The sequence below is a fragment of the Oenanthe melanoleuca genome, chromosome 6, assembly GCF_029582105.1.
Source record: "Oenanthe melanoleuca isolate GR-GAL-2019-014 chromosome 6, OMel1.0, whole genome shotgun sequence".
Classification (NCBI taxonomy): domain Eukaryota; kingdom Metazoa; phylum Chordata; class Aves; order Passeriformes; family Muscicapidae; genus Oenanthe; species Oenanthe melanoleuca.
The window spans coordinates 2,995,487-3,014,254 of NC_079340.1; the positions used below are offsets into that span (position 1 = coordinate 2,995,487).

At 54.6% G+C, this 18,768-nt stretch overlaps 3 protein-coding genes and 1 non-coding gene across 4 annotated transcripts; 3 read left to right on the forward strand and 1 right to left on the reverse strand.

Annotated features, from left to right (window-relative positions):
• Positions 1 to 2,297: 2,297 nt before the first annotated feature.
• Positions 2,298 to 4,149, reverse strand: EIF4EBP2 (eukaryotic translation initiation factor 4E binding protein 2). Its single transcript, XM_056495588.1, has 3 exons — positions 3,952 to 4,149; positions 3,124 to 3,300; positions 2,298 to 3,041 (listed from the first exon to the last, which is right to left on the reverse strand). The coding sequence occupies exons 1-3, from the start codon at positions 4,088 to 4,090 to the stop codon at positions 3,010 to 3,012; spliced, it is 348 nt and encodes a 115-aa protein (XP_056351563.1). The 5' UTR covers positions 4,091 to 4,149; the 3' UTR covers positions 2,298 to 3,009.
• A 108-nt stretch (positions 4,150 to 4,257) lies between these two features.
• On the forward strand, positions 4,258 to 4,329 carry TRNAE-UUC (transfer RNA glutamic acid (anticodon UUC)). Its single transcript has one exon. It is a non-coding gene; the product is annotated as a tRNA-Glu (tRNA).
• Positions 4,330 to 5,401: 1,072 nt separating this feature from the next.
• LRRC20 (leucine rich repeat containing 20) lies at positions 5,402 to 12,551 on the forward strand. The gene is made up of 4 exons (XM_056495589.1): positions 5,402 to 5,572; positions 6,277 to 6,426; positions 7,791 to 7,958; positions 12,047 to 12,551. The coding sequence occupies exons 1-4, from the start codon at positions 5,503 to 5,505 to the stop codon at positions 12,196 to 12,198; spliced, it is 540 nt and encodes a 179-aa protein (XP_056351564.1). The 5' UTR covers positions 5,402 to 5,502; the 3' UTR covers positions 12,199 to 12,551.
• A 512-nt stretch (positions 12,552 to 13,063) lies between these two features.
• NPFFR1 (neuropeptide FF receptor 1) lies at positions 13,064 to 18,218 on the forward strand. The gene is made up of 4 exons (XM_056495590.1): positions 13,064 to 13,684; positions 15,360 to 15,653; positions 16,207 to 16,306; positions 17,334 to 18,218. The coding sequence occupies exons 1-4, from the start codon at positions 13,651 to 13,653 to the stop codon at positions 18,109 to 18,111; spliced, it is 1,206 nt and encodes a 401-aa protein (XP_056351565.1). The 5' UTR covers positions 13,064 to 13,650; the 3' UTR covers positions 18,112 to 18,218.
• The last annotated feature ends 550 nt before the right edge of the window (positions 18,219 to 18,768 follow it).

Genomic DNA, 18,768 nt, shown 5'->3' on the forward strand with positions numbered 1-18,768 from the left:
AACCAGTTGTCATGGCATTGCAGGGGCAAAACCAGATCCAGGGAAAAGAAGCTCCCAAATGCCCCGTCAGCAATTTTCCTCGTGGTGTTCCTCTCCGGATTTCCCTGACGCTGCAGAATCAAACTGCTGCAATGTGAGCAGAATCCACGGGAGGTCATGGCAGGACCACTCCGAGTGCAGCCAAGCCAGGGTGCTCCCAGAGGCCCCCCCAAGCCCTCAGAAACACCCTCTGAGTTTCACCCATGGACTCTGAATGCTTTGGGAATGTGATGTGCCGCTGTGGTATTTCACACACACAGCTGAGGTGTCCTCAAGGGATGCGTCCCTAAGGGATTCTGGTGGTTTGTGTGGCACCCACAAAAATTTGGGAGCATTCTCTGTAGCCAGAGGGAGGGGACAGACATCCCCTTGCTGCCCAGCCCTCAGCACCCCAGGGTGGGGAAAAGGCTTTTGCAGCTCAGACTCCTCCCCAATTTCAGTGAGTGGTATAAAAGAAACTGAGCTGGTTTAAAAAAAATTAAAAATGTAGCACAATGTAATATATTAACATATATTAATGGTGTCCTGTCACTGAAGGATTCCAGGCCAAGGTTGGTGGACACCTTCCACTAGACCAGGCTGCTCCAAGTCCCATCCAGCCTGGCCTTGAGGACTTCCAGGGATGAGGCAGCCACTAGAGACAGGACAAATGATCAGTCCAACGGGAAAATCAGTGTCTGACATTTTGCAATTTAACCCTCAGCTGCTGGTTCAGGGTTTGACCCTCCCTTGCCCTCTGGGCACGATTCCCATGAGGGGAGTTTGCTCCAAGGGGAAGGGAAAATCCTCCCCGCCCCCTGAATCACAGTCCAAATCACCTCGGTTTAGAAGAACCAAAATCTTTATTGATCGCACTGTAACAGCAACCACTGGCGAGAGCTTTTCTCCTCCCAAACACCTGCTTGAAGAGACGGTAAAAAAACAACAAAAATCCCGAATGGATCCCCTGACTAGCAGAGGAATGCCCTGGTGAGGCCAGGCACTCCCTCCCTGCTCAGCCCCAAGCCCCATTACAAGAGAACCGGAAGAAAATTGCTGGGATGGGGAACAAAGACACAAGGAGGCTGGGAAAGGGGACATTCTGAGGGAAAAAAAAAAAAAAATCAACAACAACATAAAAGGTTTCCCTCCGGCTCCTGTCCATTAACTCACGTTGTCCTTGGATATGGTGTGATTACTTTTGGCTAGCAGAGCAGGTTTCCCCAAACCAGCAGCTGTGCTGAGGGCACCAGGTCCCCACATCCACGGTGGCCGTGCCCGCTCTGCCAAGGATTTCCTCGCCCCCTGCCCCTCCCTCGATCCGAGGGCCTAACCGACCTCCTAGGATCTTAGCTTCAAGGAAAATATATTTATCTATATATAATATATATATTTGTGTGTGTCTCATCACCACCCACCCATATACATATTGCCACTCGCACTCACTCACTCGTGCGCCCACGGCTGCCGCGTTCACCTCACCTCCCACGCCAGGGAAAGGATGGGAAAGACAACCCCACTCCCTGGGGTTGTGCTTTTGCTTCTTCCTCCCCCCCACCCCCCAAAAACGAGGGGGCAGCCCCCGCCTCCTCGTGAGAAAAGCAGCTGGAAGATGGGAGCTCGCCACCAGCGCCGCCCCGTGCCAAACACACACCTAAGAGAAATAAATTACGGGATGGAAAGTGCACAAAGCCTGTGGGATGTCCCCCTCCCCAGTGGGTGGAGCAGGCACTCAGGTGGGGGGCTGGTAAAATGGCACTTGAGAAGGTTGTGGAGCTGGTGATGGCTCCCAACAGGCAGTAAAAAAAAATCCCAGCTGGGAGGGCTGGTGGGACTGGGGGGGCGCAGCCTCACCCTGCACTGCTCATCAGGGCAAGAGTCACACAGAGAGAGGGGGAAAAATAAATCCCATCTCCAGGGGAGGTTCAAGATGGCCACGCCATGCCAGGCTGGCAGAGGGGGAGGTTAACGTGGAAATGCTTTATCCACGACAGCGTGATCCGGCTGGGAGAAATCCCATCCTGGAAACTGAGCAGAGGATGGCATGGATGGCAGCACCCCATCCCTGCGGTGTCTGGCGAGCCCCCCAGGGACACCCAGTGATTCCTGAGACATCCAACGGTGCCAGAGGGATCTTCCCCCTGTAGGATTCACATTTTAAAGGGCTGGGGGATAAAAAAACCCAAAACCTGAGCGCTACAAAGCATTTTCCCAGAGGCGCTCAGCCCCAGCCCAGAAAAAGTCGTCGGGGGTAAAGTGCCCCTTTTTAGTACCAAAAATAAAAGCAAGGAGATTTTATAATATATGGCTACATTGCTGTGAGTCCTGGCTGGCGGGTGGGGGACACAGCCCCTGGCTGGAGGGCCAAGATGGAAGAAATCCGGGTTGGAGAGATGTGGACACGCTGGCTGATTCCACCAGGGACTACATCGGACCCCTGGAGCGCCGAAGGGAACAGGCTCCCAGTGTTGTCCTTTGCTGAATGCCAGCACATCCCAGGGAAAACTCGAAAAATACCCTCCCCAGGGTGCAAGCAGGTGCATGATTTTAGCAGTGATGTTTCCCTCTCCTCCTGCCCAAATTTTCCGGGAGAAGGGGGCAAAGGGGACGACACAGCTCCAGAACCCGAAGCTGCTGGCAATGGGAGGTTTGGGTAACAAGAGGGGAAATTTGAGGGGGGCACGAGGCAGCAGAGGAGGCAAAGGGATGTTTTAAAAAGAAGCCTGGTGGAGATCAGGCTGCTGGCAGGCGGAAGAGGAGGAACAGGGCCAGATCCAGAAGGGATGCTCCGTCTGGCACACGCTGGGACCAGTCACCGGCAAAGGGGGAGAAGACAGAGCTGCACTCCCCCCAAAAAAGAGGGGGAGGAGAAGGGCGGGGAGGGGACGCTGGTGGGGACCTCTGCCACCTCCACCTCGCCGGGACGGATCCTGCTGAGCCGAACGGGGGGTGCACAGGGCTGGGGAGTCGCTGCCTCTCCGTGGTTCCCGCTCAGATATCCATCTCGAACTGAGCATCGTCCCCTGGCAGGAGGCAAGGAGAGCAGCGTTAGGGGCGCCATCCTCCACCCCGAACCCCTCCCGTCCCGCCGCGGGGGTGCTTTACCCATGGATGGCTTGTTCTCCTGGTGGTTCAAGCTGTTGGCGTCCGCTTTGGGCTCCTCGCCGGGCTCGCCGGGGCTGGTGACGCCGGGAATATTGGGGAGGTGACAAGGCGGGGTCTTGGCCATGGGGGAGTTGCGGCGGTCCAGCAGGAACTTGCGGTCGTAGATGATCCGGGTGCCTGGCGGGGGGAAGAACGGGAGGAGAGTGGGGGAATCCGGCTCGGCAGCGCGTGTTTGCCCAAGGAGTTTCCCAGCGGGACGGGCCAAGGTTCTCCGCCAAAGATCGGCGGGGAGGGCCGGGGGGTGCGCGCCGCCGCTCTGCCCGCTCTTATCTGGCCACGCCAGGCGATAATTCGGCGCTGGCCAAACACCCCGGCGGCAGCTGCGTCCCGCTGTCCCGGCAAACTCGTGGCAGGGGCGGGAACGCGTCCCGGGGATGCCGATGGAAGCGGCACCCCCAAACACCACGTGTCCCTCTCCCCCGCACGGGGACCACGCGTGTCACGACCCCCGGGGCGGGGCAGGACCGAAAACACCGAGCCCCTACCGGGAGCTTCCTGCCCGCCCGTCCCGGGATCCAGCTGCCGTCCCGCTCCCGGAAAAATAACAAACCCATCTGCACGCGTGTGCGCCGAGGAGAACGGGCGGCAGGCGCTGCATATCGACCACACAGAGAGGGGATACAGAGGGATACAGGGGGATACAGGGGGATACAGAGGGATACAGGGGGATACAGAGGGATACAGGGGGATAGGTCCGCCCGCGACACGCGGCGCTCGGGCTGGCCCGGGCGCGCTCCCGGGAGGCCCCGGCGGGCGCGGCGCTTTTACCTCCCGGCGTGGTGGAGAAGAGCGTCCCGCCGGGGGTGGTGCAGTAGTCGGCGGGGAGCTGCGCGGCGTCGCTGAGGGTGACGGTGCGGGTGGGGATGGCCCGGCTCTGGCTGGGCTGGCGGCCGCCTGCGGACGACATGGCCCCCGCTCGGCGCCGCGCTTTGTCCCCGCCGAGCGGCGCGGGCGGAGCGGCCCCGCCCCGCCCCGGTCCCGGTCCCGCCCCCGGTGCCGGTCCCGCCCCCGGTGCCGCCCCCGCCCCGCCGCCGCCAGGGGGCAGGCGCGCCGCCGCGCCGCTGTGCCCGCGCCTCCCACGTGGTCTAGCGGTGAGGATTCCTGGTTTTCACCCAGGCGGCCCGGGTTCGACTCCCGGCGTGGGAAGTTTGGCTTTTTCGTTTTGTTTTTTTTTTTTTTTTTTTTTTGTTTTTTTTTTGTTTTTTTTTTAATGAAAAAAGTCGCAGGGGAAAGGAATGCAGCCACATACGCCAAACCAGTGTCAGGACAATTAATCCACTAACACCGGAGGTTTATGTGCAAAAAGGAGACAGAGGAGTCCTTTTCGCTTTATTCGAATAAAGGGAGAGGCCGTGGGGCATTCCCCTGGGGTCTCTCAAATTTTTGGAGGACTCAGCCTCCGTTTTATCCCAATTTCCCTGCCGCATTTCCCTCTCTCCCCATTGGCAGAGGCACTTGAGAGGCACAGACTTCCCAGAACACCTGATACCTGAGATTCCCCTCTAATGTACAACCCTCCCTTTTAATTTTTAATTCTTATGGAATTCATGTTTTTTCCCCAATTGCTTCTTTCATTTTTCAGCAAACCTACACTTTGTTTGTAAAGGCAAACATCTTTTCCATTCATCAATCAGTGGAATCCTTCCCATTGTTTCTTTTCTCTCTCAGTGCTGGTCTTTTCAGCAGACCCACAGCTTGTTTGTAAAGACAAATCCATTATTCCTCTCACCAGGAAAGGAGTTGTTTCCCTGTATCCCACAGCAGGGAATAGCATTCATCTCCATATGCCAAGCCAGGAAAGGAGCATGGATCCCTATATCCCAAATAAGGAAACGGGTTGCATCCCCTTTTGCCAAACCAGGAAAGGGCATGCACACCCATATCCCACACAAGGAAAAGAGACCCATGCCTGTATCCCAAACCAGGATGAATAGGATTCATCCCCATATCCCAAACCAGGAAAGTGGCATATTCAATTCCACCAAGTGGGATGCATCCAAATATCTCAGACCAGCCAGAGGGATGCATCTCCATTTCCCATGCCAAGAAAGGGGATACATCCCCATATCCCAATCCAGGGAAAAGGATGCATCTACATACCCCAAAAGCAGCATCCTGGAAAGCTGGGACTCTCACCCCTGAGGGACACGCCAGCCCCAGCACAGCCTCCCTCCCTCCCCTGGGAACACCGATCCTCTCGGTTATTTTTAGCATCCCTCCCTCTCCCAGAGGCCCGAGTGGCTGTTTCTGCCTCCAGCCCTGGATCCGCCGGTCCGGAGCGCATTCCCGGCGGGTCCCGCCGCCCGCCTGCACAAGAGGATGGGCGAGGCGGTGGCCCGGGTGGCCAGGAAGGTGAACGACACGGTGGAGAACAAAACGGATTCCCTGGGTAAGCCCGGCGCTCCGTCCCGGCTCCCCTAGGATCGGGTATCCGGCAGCAGGGCTCTATTTCTCACTGCCACAGGCTAAAAAAAGCTGTCGGCGTTCCCTCCCCGCGGCTCCTCCAAAGGGCTCTCAACCCCGCAAAGTCAGAGCATAATCCCGCGGGATGTGTCCCCCCTTGCGGGTTTTTCCCCACGTTGCCTTGTCAGATGTGTGCTTCCCTGCGATTTCCCCATTCCCAGATGATACCCAAGAGCGGGGTGCAGCTCATCAAAGGAGAGAGATGAAAGCCACTCGTTTTTATTCCCAGCCCTGGGATATAAATCAGTGTATGGAGCATCGCTCAGGCTCTCCACATCCTCCTGAGAGAAACGTGGGAGGATGGAACTTGCCTTTGGGGAGGGGGCAGGAAGCAGAGCCCATCCCGGGCTGGGATGCAGAGTTTCCATCCCTGGTGTCTCCTGGGAGGGGAAACACAAACCACTCGGGACAAAACAAAAAGGCCACGAGGTGGGAAGCAGAACCAAATGTTTTTCCCCCTCCCCACCGCCTGCCATGGGACACCAGCCCATGATAGTGAGAAACCCAGCCCAGGGAAATGCCTGCTCCGTCCCCATCAGCGCTGGAAAAAGCATCCCCAGGGAATTAGGGACGCGGGGGAGAGGGATGACTGGAGTTTTTAGAGCCCTCCCTGGGTCTCTCTGGGCGCAGATCTGGCCAACTGCAAACTGATGACCTTCCCCGTTGGAATCTACAAAGCCATGAGGAGCGTCTCCGAGGGGATCCGCCGCATCTCCCTGGCCAACAACGAGCTCAAGTCCATCACCAGCCGATTTGTCACCACCTTCAGCCAGCTGACAGGTAAGGCACTGCCACTTCCAATCCTCTGGGGCACTCCAGGAGCCCCCAGGTGGCTGCAGAGGGGGCAGAGCACCCAAGAGTCTTCCCTGAGCTCACACCTCATTGCAAACATTATTCAGACCCCAAAAAATCCTTTTTGCCTCATGCCTTCTGCCCCTGAAGGACGAGGGCACTGGTTCTGGTCTCACCCACCCTTCCAAACTGGTGCCAGGGTCACTCATCACCCGCCAGCTCCTTCCAAGGATGGGGCTGAGGATGGAGGAGGACAGGGAAGGCAGCTTGGGGATAACAGCGGGGCATGGCAGAGACGGGGCAATCCAGGCTGTGCTGACTAATTAGTGAGCCAGTTAATCACTGCAGGAGATGGGAGCCATCATCAGCACCACGGGGACACCACCCTGCAGAGTCCGAGACAGCAGCCAGAGGCTAAACTGCTAAAAAATAGCCATGCAAGCATCCAGAGCATCCAGTGCCACGGTATTGAACACTGGGGACGGCGCTGGGGATGCTCTAAAATCAATTTTGTTCCTGCAATGTACCACACAAATGCCTCTGTGGTGGGTGCCTGGGGAGGCTTCCCTTCCCCTGGGCTGGGGAAAGGAAACACGTCGAGCAAAGGAAATCAATTTCCATTTTCTCGACAGCACAACAAGCCCTGAAGGGGAAAAAAATGTTTCCCAGCAAGGGCTTTGCTCCACCAGCGAGCCAGTCACTCCTGCCATGAACTGTGCTGGGTCTCAGCAGGAACAGCCTGAGACAGCCTGGGGACAGGCTGAATGAGGCAGGACCTATAAATACCAGGTATTAGCAGGGGCAGGGCAGCTTGTGTGGGTATTTATAGTGCAGAAAGCCCTGTGTCACTGGAGAAGGGTGCTGGGACAGCAGGGTTTGGGTTCTGTCCCCAGGAGTGCTGCTCCTGGCCCCACAGGAGCTCATTTCTGGGGTGGGGAAGCATCACAGATGGGTAAACTGTGAAAAACAGATTTTTTTTTTTTTTCCCCACATCCAAAGGCTTTTCTTCCACCATTCTCTTTATTCCTCAGAAGGAATTCAGGCACATGAATATAGAGAGCTAGCCATGAAAAATGTCCATTGGGGTGGTAATTGCACTGACCACAGGAGGAAATATTCCTTATTTTTCACAGACCCTGCTTGCAAAAGCCTGAGGAAACCAACAAAAACACCTCTCCTAAATGTAGTATTCCCAGCAGGCAAATCTGCAATGGCAATAGCCAAAGAAAAGCCTGAATTTTGGAGCTGGAATCCCACTGATGGACCTGGCAGCCCACAGGGGGACAGAGGCTGCACTGGTTATTTTCCCATCTTTTTCCCTGCATCCCAGCACCTCCCTTCTCTCTTCCCAGAGCTTAACCTGGCAGGCAATTACCTGCACCGGCTGCCCGAGGAAATCACCTCCCTGCTGCACCTCCGGGCCATCGACCTCTCCCGAAACAGGTTCCGGCGTTTCCCGGAGCCCCTGGCCACGGTCCCCGCCCTGGAGACCATCGACCTGGAAGAGAACGAGATCGCAGGTGAGATCTGGAACAAAAGGTGATTTAAATGATCACAGCCTGCTTAGCCACTTGTCTTTCCTGATGTTTTCTCCCAGGGAAAAGTTGCTGCAGGCTGTCCTGGTTTGAAGGACAGGTGTCTGCCAATAAAGGCAGAAGCTTCTCTTTGAAATGGAGAATGTAAACCACCTCCCTCCAAATTATTATAATTTTGAAATTAAGGAGCTCTCAGGCAAAGATATGGGAATTAGGAATAACAGTTTTACTTTTACTAGGAAAATTAAATTAGAAATACAGTATTACAAAGAACAATCTCAGAACACTGCCAGAGTCAGAATCCAAGCTGGCACCCGTCAGTCAGTCAGGGTGTTGGCACAGTCCCATTCAATGGTGGCTGCATCCTCCTGCAGTGGCAGATGTGGTTCAGCTGGAGCAGTGCTCCTGGAGAAGGTGCAGTTTCCTCTGAAGGTGCAGGGATGATGTGGAAAGGTCTGGCTTTCCTCTGGAATCCAGTGGAAAGATGGATAACTTGCTGTCCAAAATCTCAGTTTTTATCTGGGTAGGAAAGGCTTGGCTGCTCCCCTGGCTGGAGCATCTCCCAGTGGGATGATGGAATTTTATCAGTCACACAGTGGGACTGAATGGGCCAGCAGCAGATGATATCTTCCTGGAGGGAGGATGGGCTGTGGGAAAGATAAAGATGATTGCCCAGCTGGTTTAAAGATGGCCCATTAGCAGATAATATGTGCCAGGAGATCAGGGTCACTGCCCCACCCACTCTGACAGATGGTGACAGAATTCACATTTCTGTCACATCAACCCAAGACATAAGCATAGTAGGAGCCAAGCCCCTTTCAACCTGCAATGTTGGGATGTAGCTCTTAAAGGCAGCTCCAGCTGGGGTGACCCAAAATCCCCGGATTTCATTAAATATCCTGAGCTGCTTGCAGAACCCAGCCCCAGGAGTGCTGGGCTGGTTTGTTTGCTGCCAGGCTAAGCAAAGGCATAAGCCCACCTGAACATTCCCCAGAGCAAACAGGAGCTGTTTAACACTAAAGAATCCCCTAAATATTAAATTATAGGAATGGTAAGAGATGCTCATCCCTCAGCCCTGCAGCAGCAGTAAAATATTTCATGTGCAAAAGCTGAAAGCTTTGGAGTCTCCAAAAGCTGGGAAAAAAGGGGCAGCTGCTGTACACAGATAAAAAGGGATTTATTTAGGATGCAGCTTTCAAAGGGCCCAGGCTGGAGCATCCCACAAGCCCCAGGGAGGTGGATATGGGAGTCCACTCAATTTTGCTGTCTTATCTGGGGTTGCTCCAGCTGCTGCTGGGAAAGCTGCTGCCTGCAAACACGAGGTTTATTAACAGCCTCACACCAGCAGCTCCCCAGCTGTGCCTGTAGAAACACTGGAATTAAAAACTGCTTCCACAGGAGCCAGAGGAAGGCTCAGCTTTTCCTCACCCTCTTTTTCTCTCCCTCCTCCCAGAGAGAGCTGTCTCACTTTTAGTTCCCTCCATCACTTTTTGAGTTTAATTGGCTGATTTCAATCCGACCTCCAAACAGCATTTTCCCCACTTGTTTTGGGCAAGCAGGGTGCTGGAAGAAGGGAATGCAGATTTTGGATGCTAAAATGCAGGGAGGAAAGGCTGCATCCAGCTGGATTGATCCTGGGTTGGGAGGAGAACAGGGCTGCCAGGCTGGGTCACCTCCCACCAGGCTTCCCTCAGCTGGGAGGTGTCCTTTAGATGTGGAAAAAATAAAAGCAGAGTAAAATTTAACAATTTCAAGCCAAAATGTTGTAGGGATATGTCTGAGTGGTGCACATGATGCTGTGTGGATGCAGAAATAGGTGATGTGAGCTTATTTTACACATTTTCTGCAAAGGGAAGAGGTAGAGGTGGAAGAGCCAGGGGGTTTCAGCCCATTTTTCCCAAGGAAAAAAAACCTGGACAACCACATTGCTCCTACCAGCCCTTCCCAAATAGTTTCCAGGCTCTCCTGCATGTGAGCTTGTGTTCATAAGGTTGCAGATCCCCTGGTTTGTGGTGCTGTGCCAGTGCCTGTCCTCCTCTGCCATCCCAGGGCTGCAAACCCGATTGAAAAGCTCCTGCTGGAGCAGCTCTGACATACTGAGCTGGAGGAGTAGGTGATGTTTTCCAAAGGGAAGCAGGAGTGAAAGGAGATTAATTAATGCCTGCCTGGAGCCTGTGGGCTCTGTGAAAGGAGACATTTAGTGCCACAAGCCACCCTTTTCATCTAAACAAGCTCTTAACCCTGGACTGTAATTATGTATATATTACTGTCAGTGCTTTTAACTCTTTCCCTGATAATTAGAGTTATGGCAAACCAGCTTTTTAAGCTCCCAAATCCATGGGGATGTTTTGATGCCTGGAGCTTCAGCTTCCCTTTCTCTTATTCCTTGATTAATGGTTTAATAGGGATGATGTTGAGACTGCTGCCAAGGCTGGGGAGGTCTCTGCTGGGGGAACTGGGGTTAGTTTTGTCCCCCTGAGATGGGACAAAGGGGATGGCTTCAAACTCAGAGTAGGGTTAGATGGGATATTGGGAAGAAATTCTTCCCTGTGAGGGTGATGAGACACTGACACAGACATTGTGGATTCCTGGGAGTGTCCAAGGCTGGGCTGGATGGAGTTTACAGCAACCTGGGATAGTGGAAGGTGTCCCTGCCTCCACCCAGGGGGTGGCACTGGATGGGCTTTGAGGTCCCTTCCAACCCAAATCATTCCAGGATGGTGTCACAATCTGCTTTAATCAGGTCAAAGCCTTTTCCCTCCCTGATTTTTGCTAAACTGGTGAAGCCAGAGTGAATAATTCAGGCTGCACTGTGTGCCCTGCCTGTCCCTTCATGCCAGGGGTGACTCACTGCTCCTTACCTGGAATTAAGGTGCTGAGCTGCTCCCAGCCTGGGAAGGTCTTGGTCCCCAAAATACTTCACTAAACTCCCTAATTTTAAGCAAAATGGGTGAAAGCACTTTAAACTTTATCATTCTGTGTAAGAGGATGATCAAACCTCTCATTCTCCACTGCCTTAGACAACGATTAAATAGGATGATCTATGAAAAAAAATATTACTTTTGTGCTTCAGGGGAATAAAGAGCAAGCAAAATTATATGGGGGAATGGCAGTGAACAAATCCACCATGAAGAAGAGTTATTAAAAAAATTCATGTGAAGCTCTGCCTGACGAGATATGCTCTCCTAGGGAATTTGTATATGGAAAATAACACAGTTTTCTGGAGCAGAAAGAGGGGGGGAAAAAAAGGCATCAAAGTGTTCGAGTCTTTTTCCAACATAAAACAAGTTTCATGGTTTAAAAGTCACATAATCATCTACCACATATAATTACAACACCACAATTCTGCTCCAGGAGCTGGGATATAAAAGGCTCTTGTCATTTTGGTGGCCAAATCAAAAAGAGATTGATTTAGGTAGATCAGACAGTTGGCCTTTGCAAGCCCAAAAATATTGTGAATTGTTGCAAAATCGATCACCTTTCAATGAGCTTAATGGTTAGGTTTTCAAATCAGTTTCATTCTTGTGCTCTCAGTGGATTCACATTGGGACCCTCCAGCTGAGCTGCACCTTTTTTTAAAGCAGAGTTTGTGAACGCAATGTTTTCTAAAGGACAACACCCAAATTCGTGGAAATTGCAAAACAGAAGGGTGGCTGAGAGCCATTCTGCAGCCTGTCCAACGAGGGCAAAGAGCATGTGCCCTCCTGTTAGCTTGGAGAGAACTCCTGGCCATTGCAACACCAGGGATAAAATCAGGGAATAAGTCTTTGCACATTAATTTAGTGTCCCTGCAGGGTGTTATTAGCCCTGGGAGAGCTGGAGGGCAGTGCCCACCTTGGGTATCTTGGTGTTTGCACCTCGCTGACACATCCTGTAGAATCACAGGATCATTTAGGTTGGAAAAGACCTCTGAGCCCACCGAGTCCGATCGACACCCGTTTGCCCGAGTGGATAAATTAATATTTCTCTGTGTTTCTGTTTGGATCAAAGCCTGCACACAGGTCCATCAAGAGGAGCTTTCATCCCTTCTGCCCCTCCAGCATGGATCCTCACCTCCTGTGCTCTCTTTCCAGAGGTGCCCACGGATAAATTGGCCTCCATGGCATTGCTGCGGAGCCTCAACCTGCGGGCAAACCCCGTCGGGCCCGAGGTGCGGCTGCTGGTCCGGCCCCTCGTCCCCTTCGAGCTGCTGCTGTCTCCGGAGGAGCCTCTCCCTAAAGCCTGACAGGATCCCGAGGGGTGGCTGCCCGCAGAGTGGTTTGGCTCCGGTCAGTCCCTGCCACGCCCCGGTTTCTGCCCCAAAGCCGAGCCAGTGCCTCGTTTTTCCTAAATTAAAAGCCAAGCAGCAGAGCTCCCCCGTGGAGGGATGGCTCTGCCAAATCCCGAGCCAGGCAATCTCCCGCTTACGAGTTTTTGGGGATGCAGAGGAGCTGCAACACGTGTGGTGGGAGGTTTGGGTAAAGCTGGGGGGGATCTGGATGTTCATCCTCCCACCTGGCGGTGATGGGGATGGTGGGGGACATCCCTGGAATTGCTGGCGTGGTGGTGTGCCAAGTGCCTGATTAAAAGCTTTCCTGTTACCTCGGGGGGTTTGTATCTGATTAAATTCAAAGTACCAGTCTTGTCCTGAAAGAAGCCCCTTCTCACAGCTGCTCACTGCAGCCTCCAGCTGGATCCTCCCAGACCCAAGCAGCATTTCTCTGGAAAAATCCTTGTTTTCCAAGGGATTTTTTTCTTCCCTTCTGTTTTTCCACCGTGGAAACCGAAGTGACCCAATGCCAGTGGGTCCCCACACGCTGCTCACCCCGTGGTGTCCCCAGAAGTGTGTGCCCACCTCTCGTGTCCTCAAGTTGTGCTGATTCCCTTCCCAGGGAGAAATGTCCTAGAGAGAGTTGGATTCTCGGTGCCAAGCACACCCATGTCCCTTAGCAGCTAAAAAAAAAAAAACTCCTGGGAGAAACCCCAGGTGTTATCTCAAAACGCTTTATTTAAACATCTCCCTTGTTTGTTCCTTTGGGTATTTAGGGGACAAACAGTTCCCAAAGGTGCGTGCGGGCTGGGGACAGCCAGGAATGGTAAATCCTGTAAATATTTGACTTCCAGACTTGCCAAACTTTGGTAAAATACTATGGTGAGAGATGTTGGAGGAGCTGGGGCTGAGCGGAGCAGCCTGGAGCCAGGACCAGCATCCCTGAACATCGTGCTGCTTTCCCCCGTGTGCGGGTTGGTGGGCTGGGGATTTCCCCACTCGTCTTGAGGTTCTTGGCTTATTTTCCTCCCGGGATGAAGACGGGAGCGCTGCTGGGGACACCGGCCACCAGCTGCCAGCATCAGTGCGGGGACCTCGGCGGCAGCGAGGGGACACAGACCCGACCTTCCCTCGGGAGCGAAGCCGCTCCCTCCCTCTCCCGGTCCCGCGTGGGCTGCCCGCCCCCGCGCTGCCTCACCGGCGGGGGGCTGCGAGCGGGTCCCCCGGTATCCATGGCGATTGGAGGCTCTTTCCCCCCTCCCCTCCTCCGCTGCAGCCGGCGAGCAGCCGCAACCGGCTCGGCGGCACCGCGGCGGCCGCACCGGGGCTCGGGACCGGGCGGGAGGGACGCGGGGAGGGGATGAGGGCGACCTGTGTCCCCTCCCCGGGCAGCAGATCGCCTCCGGTGGTAGCCAGTGCGTGGCAGCGATGCAGCCCCCGGAGCCGGCTCGGGCAGGCGGAGGTGAGTGCCAATACCTGATTTATTTTATCCCCCAAGAAAGCTGCCCACCTCTCATCCCAGCCCCTTTTCCATCAGACCAGGCTTTCCCTGCGGTGGCATCCCAGGGAGGCAGATGGCATCCCAGTCCGGTCCCCCCATCCCCTTGTCACCACGTCCGAGACGTCAGTGCTGAACTGAGGACGCCAGCATCCATCCATCCATCCATCCATCCATCCATCCATCCATCCATCCATCCCTCCCTACCACCCATTCATCCATCTACCCTCTCATTCATCCATCCAGCACCAACCCGGCTGCTCAGCAGTCCCTTATTTTCCTTTCCCCATCTTCCACCTTGCTTTTAAAACCACCTCCAATTCCACAGGATACCGACCTCCTGCTCATGCTGCACTGCAGCCCCAAAAGATAAAGTCCAGCAAAGTTTTAGGCTTAATATCACAGGTTTTGGGTGATCTCATTACAGTCTTTGTTATTGCTCCTGCTCACAAAGCTGGTTCAAGCATCTGATACCGACTATCTGGAGAATCTCGGGCCCTGGATCCCGCTACTTCCTTGCCTCTCCAAGAGGCTCCTTCTCCTGTATCGCCTGCAACCCGCCCCCCGCCCCCCCAACCCCCCCAGCGCTTTTCTGAAATGTGTTGCCCAAGTCCTGCTCCCAGGACTAGGGTATTAGAGGGTGGATAGGGCCCTCCTGCCTGCCGGAACCTGGAGGAAGCCGGTGGTCCCGGTGGCTGGGAAGAGCATCTCGGCTGGCGAGCTGAGCCCCGGCACGGGCACAGGGACGGGGGATGCTCCAGCCGCGCGTCACACGGCGGCTTCGGAAAGCTGTCTCAGCGCAGGGCTGACCTGCAGGCGCTTAGGCTGAGCCCTACAGCTAAAACGTGCCTTTCCTCGCCTCGCCACTGCAGCTCGGGTTCTCCCGGAGCCGGTCCCGTCACCGCTGCAGGCAGCTCCTGCCCACGCCCGGCATCCTCCCGCATCCCTGCCTGCGTGCGGCTGGGGATGCCCGAGGGTGGGAGCTGCCCCCCGTTCAGCCCGTAGTGACAAACGCCTCCGTCAGAAGCTCCCAGATAACGATCGGAATGTGAGGGGAAGGAAGGGTGTGCTCTTCCCCAGCCCCTTCCCCGTGGTTATTTGCCGGAGGGATTAAGATTTTGCGGAATGTTGAATCGTAAACCTTGGAAGCACAAGGAGAAGCAGCGGCAGCCGCCCGGGGGCAGGGATGCTCCCAGGCCAGCCGTGAATGGGAGCACACGGACACAGCTCCCCTAAGGCTGGAGCGTTGGAGTGTCGGGATTTGGATTTGTCTTCCCTTGCATCATCCCCTAGACAATGCCCACGAGATCAGGATGTCTAATTCCACACCAAAAGAATTATGCAAATTATAATGACAACAAGTAATAACGATATCAAGCATTAATTGTATCAAATACTAATGATATCAATGGTATTGAACAATAATGATGTAAAATAATAATTCAGCCAAGGTGCAGCAGAACCTTGAGCTGTGTAACCCAAAGAGGAGGAGACTTGTTGGGGCACGAAGATGAGTCCAGCAGGACATGTCCCAGCCAGTCTGGTCACTGGATTAAATATGAAAACCTGCCTCTGGAGGCATTAAGAAATGAAGGCAATAATTACTTTATTCTCTCCCACCTTCATTTCCCTTCCCCAGGCCCTTCCAATGGCACCTGGTGGCCCAACTCCAGTGCCAGCCACCTCCTGAGGGAGAACTACACCTTCCTGGCATACTACCAGCACTCCTTCCCCGTGGCCCTCATGTTCATCCTGGCCTACACCTTCATCTTCCTCATGTGTGTGGTGGGCAATGTCCTGGTGTGCTTTGTCGTGGTGAAGAACCGCCAGATGCGCACGGTCACCAACATGTTCCTGCTCAACCTGGCCATCAGCGACCTGCTGGTGGGCATCTTCTGCATGCCCACCACCCTGGTGGACAACCTCATCACAGGTGAGCAGGGCAGGGGGAGGGGAGAGACATGAGGAATGGAGAGAAAGTGGGTTTTGGCCATTTGTGCTGCATTTGCTTATTTGTTTGAAGTTCAGCCATTCTTCACCAAGCAACGCTGAAAAAAATTCCTATTATTTTTCTGCATCCACCTTCTCCCGTGCTGGCTCAGCTCTGCCTGTTGACCTTTCCAAAGATAAGGCAGCAGCAGCCAGGCCATAGGGCAGGGTTTGTATTTATTGATTATGGGGTGTGATTTTTTTATTGCCTGGGTATTGGGGTCAAAGAAACAAGATGAAAGTCCTTCTGATTGAGGATCCCAAAGTTGGTAGGAAAAATGACAGCCACCATGTTCCTTGAGTTTCTAAGTGTAATGTGCATCTTTTTTACCAATTTTGGGGTTCTTCTTCAAGGATCCACACTGCTAAAGGCTATTTCCACATTAAACCCCTATTATCAGGGCTTAGCATCCCCCTTCAAAAACAGTGGGTGGGGACACTTAAAGGGAGCTGGGTGAGCCAGAGGCACCTACACCTTCCATGGTGTCCCCTCACAGGCTGGCCCTTCGACAACACCATGTGCAAAATGAGTGGCCTGGTGCAGGGCATGTCCGTCTCCGCCTCCGTGTTCACGCTGGTCGCCATCGCTGTGGAGAGGTACGTTGGATTGGGGACAAGGGGATGTGGGGACCAAGAAATCTCCAGCAGATCCAGGTGCCCTGTGAGTGAAAATCTCCTGGGAATGTCAAGAGCCTGTCCCAGCTCTCTAGGAGGACCACAAAGCTGTCCATGGGGCATTCCAGCAAGCTGTCCTTCCCCACACTGGGCTGAAAACATCAACCTATCTCTGTCACCAGAACTTGAAAAGAGCAGGCACCTCACCTTCCATTCTGTCCTGGTTTGAAGGACAGGTGTCTGCCAATAAAGGCAGGAGCTTCTCTTTGAAATGGAGAATGTAAACCCCCTTCCCCCAAATTATTATTTTAATTTTGAAATTAAGGGCTCTCAGGCAAAGATATGGGAATTAGGAATAACAATTCTTTATTAGGAAAATTAAAATATAAATGCAGTATTACAAAGAACAATCCCAAAACACTGACAGAGTCAGAATCCAAGCTGACACCCGTCAGTCAGTCAGGGTGTTGGCACAGTCCCATTCAATGGTGGCTGCATCCTCCTGCAGTGGCAGATGTGGTTCAGCTGGAGCAGTGCTCCTGGAGAAGGTGCAGTTTCCTCTGAAGGTGCAGGGATGATGTGGAAAGGTCTGGCTTTCCTCTGGAATCCAGTGGAAAGATGGATAACTTGCTGTCCAAAATCTCAGTTTTTATCTGGGTAGGAAAGTCTTGGCTGCTCCCCTGGCTGGAGCATCTCCCAGTGGGATGATGGAATTTTATCAGTCATGCAGTGGGACTGAATGGGCCAGCAGCAGATGATATCTTCCTGGAGGGAGGATGGGCTGTGGGAAAGATAAAGATGATTGCCCCAGCTGGTTTAAAGATGGCCCATTAGCAGAGGATATGTGCCAGGAGATCAGGGTCACTGCCCCACCAGGATTCAACAGATGGTGATGGAATACACATTTCTGGCCACATCAACCCAACACACACTCCCGGTCCTGGTCACTCTCCTTCCCAGGGATGTCCCCACCAGGTGCCCAAAGCCACCCCCAGCTGTCCTCCCGCAGGTTTCGCTGCATCGTCCACCCCTTCCAGCAGAAGCTGACGCTGAGGAAGGCGCTGCTGACCATCGCCATCATCTGGGTGCTGGCCCTGCTCATCATGTGCCCCGCTGCCGTCACCCTGACCGTCACCAGGGAGGAGCACCACTTCATGGTGGACACCTACAACAACTCCTACCCCCTCTACTCCTGCTGGGAGGCCTGGCCCGAGACGGGGATGAGGAGGATCTACACCACCGTCCTCTTCTCCCACATCTACGCGGCTCCCCTCGCCCTCATCGTCGTCATGTACGCCCGCATCGCCTTCAAGCTCTTCAAGTCGGTGGCGCCCGCCCACGGCGGGGAGGAGCCGGAGGGGAGGAGGATCTCCAGGAGGAAGGCCAAGGTCATCAACATGCTCATCATCGTCGCCCTATTCTTCACCATCTCCTGGCTGCCCCTCTGGACGCTGATGCTGCTGACGGACTATGGGCGGCTGAGCGAGGGCCAGCTCCGCCTGCTCGCCGTCTACGTCTACCCGTTCGCCCACTGGCTGGCCTTCTTCAACAGCAGTGCCAACCCCATCATCTACGGCTACTTCAACGAGAACTTCCGCCGCGGCTTCCAGGAGGTCTTCAGGGCCCCCCTCTGCCAGCGCCGGCCCTACGCCCCCCGGGGCCGTGGGACCCTCTTTGGCACCCGCAACCGCGTCTTCACCCAGGCGCCAACCAGCGACTCGCCAGCCGCCTCCAAGTCGGGGCTGCCGGCCCCGCGCCGCGCCGGTGTCCCTGCGTGGGATGGATGAGGAGTCGTGGCCACCAAACCAGTCTGGACCAAGGGTTTGTGGGGTGGGGAGTGGGGGTTTGCCACGGTATGGCCACAAGGCATCGAAATAAAGGTGTATCCTACTGATGACTTGGCTGCTCCACTTCTCCCATGGCACCATCCAGAGGGACCCATGACACCACGGGCTCTGCCAGAACTCCCTTTCCCCTTCCCCAGTCCAGGCATGGGGCCAGGGAATGCAGGGATCCAGGAGGAATGAGGGAGAACGGGCAGTCCTGTGCCATGCTGGGCCATGCCATGGAGAGGCAATGCAGCACCGTGCCGGACCACACTGCCAAACCACACTGCCATGGCCATGCCAGGCAGGACCGAGCCATATTGTGCTGGAACATGCTACTCCATGCCATCCTGGCCATGGGGAATGGACCATTCCATGCCCATTCCATGCTGTGGCCATGCTGCACCAAGCTGGGCTATCCCATGCCATCCCACGCTATTGTACCTCTGCTAGACCAAACCATGCCATGCAGGCCATTCCGGACCACATCCCATGAAGCCACAGTGGCCATTCCATGCAGGACCAAGCCATGCCGTGCCAGTCTGTGCCACCAGTCCATGCTGTCACACCCATGCTGGGCAGAATTGTGCCACGCCAGATTGGGCCAGCCTGTTCTTC

What these genes read in the sequence shown, in the direction of transcription:
- EIF4EBP2 (XM_056495588.1), bottom strand. Translation starts at nt 4,090, where the DNA reads ATGTCGTCCGCAGGCGGCCGCCAGCCCAGCCAGAGCCGGGCCATCCCC. An exon ending in CTTCTCCACCACGCCGGGAG is followed by an intron (nt 3,301 to 3,951) that starts GTAAAAGCGCCG and finishes TCCCCCCGCCAG; the next exon opens with GCACCCGGATCATCTACGAC. An exon ending in GGAGAACAAGCCATCCATGG is followed by an intron (nt 3,042 to 3,123) that starts GTAAAGCACCCC and finishes GCCTCCTGCCAG; the next exon opens with GGGACGATGCTCAGTTCGAG.
- LRRC20 (XM_056495589.1), top strand. Translation starts at nt 5,503, where the DNA reads ATGGGCGAGGCGGTGGCCCGGGTGGCCAGGAAGGTGAACGACACGGTG. An exon ending in GAACAAAACGGATTCCCTGG is followed by an intron (nt 5,573 to 6,276) that starts GTAAGCCCGGCG and finishes CTCTGGGCGCAG; the next exon opens with ATCTGGCCAACTGCAAACTG. An exon ending in CACCTTCAGCCAGCTGACAG is followed by an intron (nt 6,427 to 7,790) that starts GTAAGGCACTGC and finishes CTCTCTTCCCAG; the next exon opens with AGCTTAACCTGGCAGGCAAT.
- NPFFR1 (XM_056495590.1), top strand. Translation starts at nt 13,651, where the DNA reads ATGCAGCCCCCGGAGCCGGCTCGGGCAGGCGGAG. An exon ending in GCCGGCTCGGGCAGGCGGAG is followed by an intron (nt 13,685 to 15,359) that starts GTGAGTGCCAAT and finishes TCCCTTCCCCAG; the next exon opens with GCCCTTCCAATGGCACCTGG. An exon ending in GTCGCCATCGCTGTGGAGAG is followed by an intron (nt 16,307 to 17,333) that starts GTACGTTGGATT and finishes GTCCTCCCGCAG; the next exon opens with GTTTCGCTGCATCGTCCACC.